Source organism: Benincasa hispida, chromosome 12, assembly GCF_027475165.1.
Source record: "Benincasa hispida cultivar pf3 chromosome 12, pf3_genome.v1.1, whole genome shotgun sequence".
Lineage (NCBI taxonomy): Eukaryota > Viridiplantae > Streptophyta > Magnoliopsida > Cucurbitales > Cucurbitaceae > Benincasa > Benincasa hispida.
In genome coordinates, this window is record NC_143489.1 from 81434543 (window position 1) to 81442603 (window position 8061).

At 28.0% G+C, this 8061-nt stretch overlaps 1 protein-coding gene across 2 annotated transcripts; it reads right to left on the minus strand.

Annotated features, from left to right (window-relative positions):
• Positions 1-1223: 1223 nt before the first annotated feature.
• Positions 1224-7770, minus strand: LOC120092839 (agamous-like MADS-box protein MADS4). Of its 2 annotated transcripts, none has more exons than XM_039051065.2 (8): positions 7449-7770; positions 5383-5461; positions 5107-5174; positions 3504-3603; positions 3372-3413; positions 3003-3044; positions 2781-2917; positions 1224-1608 (listed from the first exon to the last, which is right to left on the minus strand). In XM_039051065.2, the coding sequence occupies exons 1-8, from the start codon at positions 7631-7633 to the stop codon at positions 1533-1535; spliced, it is 729 nt and encodes a 242-aa protein (XP_038906993.1). In that variant the 5' UTR covers positions 7634-7770; the 3' UTR covers positions 1224-1532. The 2 variants fall into 2 exon arrangements, with proteins under 2 accessions (XP_038906993.1, XP_090163824.1); XM_090307698.1 differs by lacking the exon at positions 7449-7770 and adding an exon at positions 7074-7227.
• Between the last annotated feature and the right edge of the window lie 291 nt (positions 7771-8061).

Below are 8061 nucleotides of genomic sequence, written 5' to 3' on the forward strand. Positions count from 1 at the left end.
TGATATTGATATTTTAAACCTTGGTTAGGATAAAGGTTTAAGTGATAATAATTAATTCTTCTTTTCGGGAAATCTATATATTCCCCTTGTTTTTTAAAAAAGAAAAAAAGAAAAAAAAAAAGAAAAAGAAAAAGAAAGGAAAGGGTGGTTAAAAAAAAAGAGAGGAGGAAAAAGTTCAAAATCTCCATATAAATTATAACAGGTAATTTTTAATCTTTCAATTAGAACATTCAAAATGACTATTAAAAAAATGTTGTTTTTAAATATGGAAAAATGAACCAAAATATAGCAAAATTTTAAAACTATCAATAATAGATATTGATAGACATGGATAGATGCTGGTACAAGTCTATCAATGTCTATAGCATTTATCATTGATAGTTCTAAAATTTTGCTATATCTTATAAATATTTTAAATAGTTTTACCATTTGAAATAATTTTTTTTTAAAAAAATTATTATTATCGGGATTGATTTATTTGTTATATAGTATTTACAATTGCTCACTCAAATACTCTCTTCAAATCAATTTACCAATGAATGACCACTTGGTCTCATCAGTAAATAAACTCAATAATTAGTATAGATATTTAGATATTTTTCAAAATCATCGACTAAAAATTGGAAATTTAAACAACTAAGACTTTATTAAGATGGTAACAAGGAGAAGCGGAGCTGGGGATGCACTCCCATTTTCATTTTTTGGGGATTTTTCATCCTCATTCCCACCTTATTCCACGTTTTAGAGAGTCAGGATCGGAGTTTGGGAATCCCCCCACTCAGAGATCGGGTCCCACAAAGAAATATTTTCAAATTCATATGATATGAAATATTTTTTAAAATTCAAAAATATTTTCAAACTAAAGAATGAAAGCCATATCTTTGATATAACATGCAAGACATGTGAAACCATTCAAATTTATATGCTTACAACTTTATAAAAGTAGTCAATTTGAGTATAATTCAATAGTAAATAACGTGTATTACCTCTTTTGAGGTCGAAGATTGTTCAAATTTCTATACCCATAATTTGTTGTAGGATAATTTACGAAAGGAAAACAAAACATTCTTAAAAAATTAAAAGAAAACATCTTAATTTACTGCTACCAAACCCTTGCTTTAAAATGCAAAATACACAAACTAAATAAAATGTGAACTAGACTTAATGTTATTTGAACTAGAATTAGAAACATTTTATCAGGAAATCAAATGTGAAAATCAAAATACACACAAAGTTTCAACTTTATGACAGAGAAGAAAAATAATCAAATTACAATTGTTGTTCAAAAAGCAAAGTCTTGAACCTCTAAAAGAAAGGAAAGTGCCATAACATACACATACTTTGCTTACAAAGACTAAAGTGCAGAGTTTGTATTAATTATATATATATAAAAGTTCCAAGCATTGAAAAATGTTTTTTTTTTGAAGGGGGGGGATTTTAGAATAAGCAACAGAAGCAAAGAAAATCACTGCTTTTTTTTTTTTCTAATTTTTTTCAAATTTTGAATGGAAGAATTTCCATCTTCTTGTTTCTCAAGGCAACCATCCTGGGAGGAAATTATTCATGCTTGGCCCAGCAGTGACCACTGTTATGGGATCTGGCTGATACCTGCAAAATTAATCAAATTTATTTTTCATTTATTCCTCCTTAATTTTCAATTTAACTTTTTTCTTGCCTTTTGTTTTGCAGTATATTTTTCAAACACAAACTACAAAAACTTAGACTTTCTCAAACACAACTTCAGACACAGATTGGTACAAACTTCAGACAAATCCACAATCAAACACACAGAGACTTTATAAACTTGAAGTTGTTTTGACACATTCTTTATTACACAAATTCAAACACATATGGCTAGAGTGTTGATATAATTTTAAATTTATCATAGCCCATCGGTTTAAGCTTTTGGGTTTATTGGTAATTTTTTTAAGAAAGATACAGCAAGTATGGGTCAATAGGTGCACCAGAGAATTCCAACTAAATTTACAGTACTCTCTTAGCACCCTCACTATATCCTAGCTCCAATTTTATTCAAATAGTTCAAATAAGTACAGATGATGCTATCTCATAGCTCAAAAACAGAGATAATGAAAGAGTGGTTGGAGGATAACTACAGGGTTGATTAGTGATTTAACATGGTATCCAGTAGTAAGTCTTGAATTTGAACCCTGGAAAAATATTTTCCTCTCTTATATTAAATTTCACATGTTGGGATTTCAATGAATTTTCGAGCCACTAGTGAGAGGGAGTATTAGAGTATTGATATAATATTAAATTTACCATAACTCACAAGTTCAAACTTTTGGTGATTTAATACATACTACACAAACTTAAACTTCTCCGACACAAGTCACATAAACTTAAGTTTTAGTCAGAAATCCATATACAAAACATAGACTATGTAAACCTAGATTACTACAAGGATAATCACTCTCCAGATATCTCTATATCTCAACAGTATGATATGATATTATCCATTTTGCACATAAGTCTCATGCCTTTGTTTCTAGTTTCACCCAAAATATCTCTTACCATTGTAGATCGTTTGATTGTATTTCAAACAAACAAAAAATGCAAAGTAACCTAGACACTTGTCAAACACAATTTTAAACACAAACTACACAAATTAAACCAAGTTTCATTAACAAATCCACAAACATAAGATACTTATATCATCAATGCAAGTACATACCAAAGGAATCTAGATTTTTCATAGACACACCAATTTAGAATTGAAAAGGGATCAAAGATTATGCAAAGAAAAGAAGAAGAATATTTACCCAATTTGTAAGGTGGGTTCACAATCTAGAGGATGGAAGAAGGCATCCCCAGAAGGCTGAGCTTGCTGTCTTCCATACATCATATCATCAGCACTTTGGTTCAATTGAAGAGCATTTACTTGATACCCTTCTACTAACTGCAATTCAAAAATTTCCACCAAATTTTCTTATAAGTTTTTATTTTATTTTATCAACTTCTCTTTAAGGCTTATATTTTTATACCCTTTGTTTCAGAGTCTTGTTTGCTTCGTTAAGAAGATGCTCCTGGAAGTTCAAACAAATAACACAAAATAACATTAAAATTACTCGTTATTTTGGTTTTTTTAAAAGAAGAAACCCAACTTTCATTAAGAAACAATGAAAGGATAAACAAAGACATACAAGAAGAAAAAAAGCACCTAATTGATAATTGCAAAAGCGCCCACGAGAGAGTATTAAACCTAATCGTTTTTCAAGGAATATGTTTCAAAACCGATTGACCCTTCTAAATTAAATAAAGTTTATGTTAATGAGTATTTATTGTAATATATAACATAATTGACATGTACTCCTTCTCCGACCTAAATATAAAACATTCTATTTCGCTCATACCTTGCGCTGAAGATCAGTGAGCTGATCTAGCATGTACTGAGTCTGAAAAAGATTAGAAAGGATGAATGAGAAAATGGAATAAGGAATTGTAATGAAGCTAGAATTTTGAAGTTGAAGAATATTTAATTTTACCCTTGTTGATCTGATCTGCTTGAGGGACATATCAAGTTGCCTTTCAAGAGATTCAAGTTCTTTGCTACTCAATGGGCCAAGGTCTTCTCCCAAAAGGTTCCTGCTTAATTCAATTACCAACATCAAGATCAACAAATTACGGCCTGTTTCAAACAATGGTTTAATTGTATAAAAATTTTAAGCATTTAAAAGTCATTTCAAATAGAAATCGGAGCGTGATAAGGGTATTATGGATGTGTCAACCTAGTTGAGATATTCGAATACCTACTAATCCCTCAACCTCTAGTATTTAATTAAAAAAAAAAAAAAAAAAAGTTCCAAACAAGTTTTAAGCACATCTCGAGTATTCTCATAAGGTGTCTTAAGAGCGCTTCACTTTTCCAAGGTCAAGCAGTGCATCACGCTTTATTCATGAATTTTGGACTGTTTTTAATATATTTGTAAACTTTTAAGTTTATATTTATCAGATCTTGAAACTTCAAAATGTCTACAATGGATGTTTAAATTTTGAATTTTGTATTTAACAAGTCTGTATTGTTAACTTCGTAAGTTGGAGTTTATATGACACACATCAATTGAATTATTTAAGAAATATTTGATGGTTTGAGCTTGGATATGTTAAGACGTTTGATAGTATAAACATCGAATAATTAGTAGAGGTGTAACAAGAACTATACATTAGATACACAATTGAAAGTTTATAGACGATTGACAATATTTTTCAAGTACAAACAGACATATCACTAAATAAACACAACTTTAAAAGTTGAAATGCAAATCCTATTATTCATAATATTATATACAATTCACATCAACATTTTTCCACATTGCAATAAATAAAAAACAGACCTTCATGTGTTCTTTGAGGATTATTGTTTCATATTTGACCTTAATTTTTCTTTTTCTTTTTTTACTTTAAGAAAACCTTATGATTATTTATTTTATTTTATAAAGAAAACAAAGAATTCAAACAGGATTGGACTCTCTCTACTTAGGGTTTTCTTTTGTGATGAAGGAAACAACCACTTATTTAGCAACAAAGCTAAATCTTTTGACCACTTCATTGATTTGGTTCTTTTTACAACTTTAGTTGGCGTAAACGTACAAACTCTTCTAAAAGATTATGATTTCACTGTTAAATCACGGTTAAACTAAAAAATTTAAGTTGATTGGTTAACATAAATTTAACATTATATTAACCTCTCACTTATAAATTTAAAAAATTGAAGAATGCTTAACAAATGAAAGAAGAGTATTAGCTGAAAACAAAGCAATGGTACACAATATATTTGAATAAAATATATTTTATTATGATATTATGTTAAATCGTTACATAATTCAAGAGCATAAATAGATGGATTACAGTGAATTTAATCTTATATCAATACGAAATTTTGTTAAAATTCTTATATCAACAAGTGAAATTTTGTTTCTTCCTAAACCGTTTATATTCCAAATTTGAGCGTAAGGTTCAATAATTGGACTTAATTTTATTTGATATTAAAAGAAACTCATCAATATTATAATATTCTTATAGTTAAGTAGTTTTATAATAATTTGAAAGTATAACTAAAAATGGCAAGTAAAATGTTGGGGTAATTACCTTTGGGATCGTTGGAGAGCTTCATAGCGAGCTTTAAGCTTCAAATACTCCTGCTGGCTACTCAGTTCCTATATTTAACCCCTTTTTATCTTTAATTTTTTTTAAAAAAATTTAATTAAAATTATGAAAACGATCATAGAGAAATTTCAGATTTATAAATTTACATAGAATTTTAGTAATTCCAATTAATTAGTAAACTGACTTCACTTTTAAAAATAGAAATTAAAAATAAAATCATTTAATGTAAAAGTATAACTAAAAAATAAGAATGATTACCAAGGCCTCTCTTGTGGAAACATTAGGCTCTGGGGCTCCATAGTTGCATTTCTGGTATCTCTCTAATGTTTTGAGCATGCTGGATTTTACACATAATAATAACACAAAAAAGTAATTTCCTTAATATTAATTTCCTCAACTATGTATTTATAAAAAGATAATGGAATTAATTAAATTTTTAGATTTCAATTGGTTGCTAATATCGAAGAGAATTTGAAACTTTCATATTGTCGTTGATAAAATCTGAAATAACTATATAAACCTAAGGTATTTTCTGAAATCTATTATTTATAAGAACAAATAAATTAACCATAATTAAGTCATATTTGAAAGACAATTGTGAGATATTAAAAATTCAATATTACTTCATTCAAGGTTAAAAAAATTCCTGTAATTAATAAAAAAAAATTCTTGAAATAAGCATAATAACTTTTTTTTAAAAAAATTGTTTTAATGTAGCACAATAATTTAACAATTATACTGTCATTTGTTTGTGTATTTAAAAATATTTCTAAATTCCTAGACAAATTTTGAACAACAAAGACATTTAAGTTTATAAATCCATTTTAGGTATCTGACATATGGCCAATATTCTACTCGTTTTTCCCGAAATAGATATGTATGAACAGTAAAGAAGCAGAATTTTCAAGAACTTGAATAAAAAAAAAATAATTTTTAAAGCCTAAAAGATTTAAAAGACAAATCCTTACGAAAAAGAGTAATAATTAAATATCATTTCTGATTTTTTTTCCCTTCAGTTCACAATGACAATTGACACAAAGCTTAAAAAATAACTAAATAAATAAACAACTTTATTTTGTTAAGCTACGACTCTTAATTCTAGGGAAAAAAAAAAACAAAAATCCTTCATATTTAAGCAAAAAAAACAAAAGTAAACAAATATAATTTTTAGAAACAGAATAATTTTAAACAGAAATTATTATGAAACGAAGTGATAATTCGATCTGGTTTCTGATTTCTTTCTTTTTTTAGTCCTAATACAATTGGAGTTCTAAAAAAACAAAAGTTAGATTAAAAAAAAAAAGTGATAAACCAACTGGACTCTGGTAAGCACGACTCGATCTTAATTTTTTTTAAAAAAAAGGATAATTAAAAAAAAAAAAACCTTCAATATTTAGACACAAAAATAGTGAAGAAAAAAACAAAGGAAAGAAATGCTCATTTTTACATTAAAAAGTTGTTCCCGTTTCTAATCAATAAATCCAAAAAGATTTTAAAATTTCTAAACAAATTTCAAAAAACAAAGACAGTCAATTATGTAAATCCATTTTTGGTTTCTGACATATTCCCAAGTTTCTAATTTTTATCCAAAAAAAACAGTAATAATCAAAATTTTCAAGCGCAGAAAAAAATTTAAAAGTGACAAATCCTCACGAAACCCAGTCATAAATAAACCCCATTTCTTAGTTTAAAAAAAAAACCAGTTCTGATCTTCTTTTTTCTGTTCACAAATACAATGGTAAGTAAAAACAAAAATTTAATATTTTTTTAATTGTGGGGATGGAGATCTATCCTTCGAAAGAAAGAACCCAAATTTTTTATTTAAAAAAAAAAAAACCCTAAACTAGTGATGGAAAGAAAGGAAAAAAAAACGAAGAAGAAGAAGAACCCTAATTTGAGAAATGAAAATGGCAAAAAAGAAAAGAAAAAAGAAAAAAGAAAACTGTCACCTTCAGGTTGAAATTGATCCATCCATCCACCATTATCTGCCCTAATCTCCAAAACCCTAATTTCCAAAATTCCCATTCCAAAGAAAAGGAAGAAAAGAGTAAAGAAGAAGAAGAAGAAGAAGAAGAAGAAAAAGAAAAGGCAAAATGCAAAATCCGAAATTCTGAAACCCCAAAATGCAAAATCCCTCCTTTTTCTCTCTTTCTTTCTTTATTTCTTTATATTTGTTAGCATAGAAAAGGGAAATAAAAAAAGCATAGAAATCCTAAAAAGAAAGTATCACAAAAATGGGATTAAAATTAAAAGGAAAAAAAATCAATACAACAGTTGTAGCAGATCTGAGAAAAATGGTAAAAAAAAAAAAAAAAAGAATTAACCTTGAACTACTGCAAAACTCGTAGAGTTTTCCTCTATTAGAGAAGATGATGAGAGCAACTTCAGCATCGCAAAGAACGGAAAGCTCATAAGCTTTCTTCAAAAGACCATTTCTTCGTTTTGCGAAGGTCACTTGTCGATTGATCTTGTTCTCTATTCTCTTCAGTTCTACTCTCCCTCTTCCCATTTTTCTTTTTTTTTTTCTTCTATTAACAAAAAAATAATAATAACAATAATAATAATAATAAAATTTATTTTTAACCAATTTTTGCTTCTTTCTTTCCTCTTTTTGTTTCACTTCTCTCTATCCTTTGCTAACCTATGTGCGTCACCATTTATATTCTTCACATATTTCACCAATACCATCAACCTCTTTCCACACACCCTTCCTGTAAGTTTTACTCTGCGGCCGGCTCTACACCTCCTTCTCGTGGAATTGGTAGGGTCATCTGATGTGATGTCAAATGTACCCCCATCACATTTTTTCAATTACATTATTATTCCCCTTGGTAAAAGTATTATTGTCTACAATTTTCATCCATATTTCTATATGTTCATCGGTTTTGCATTGACAATTTTATTATATTGTTAAGCCATGTTTATTATATTGTTCCA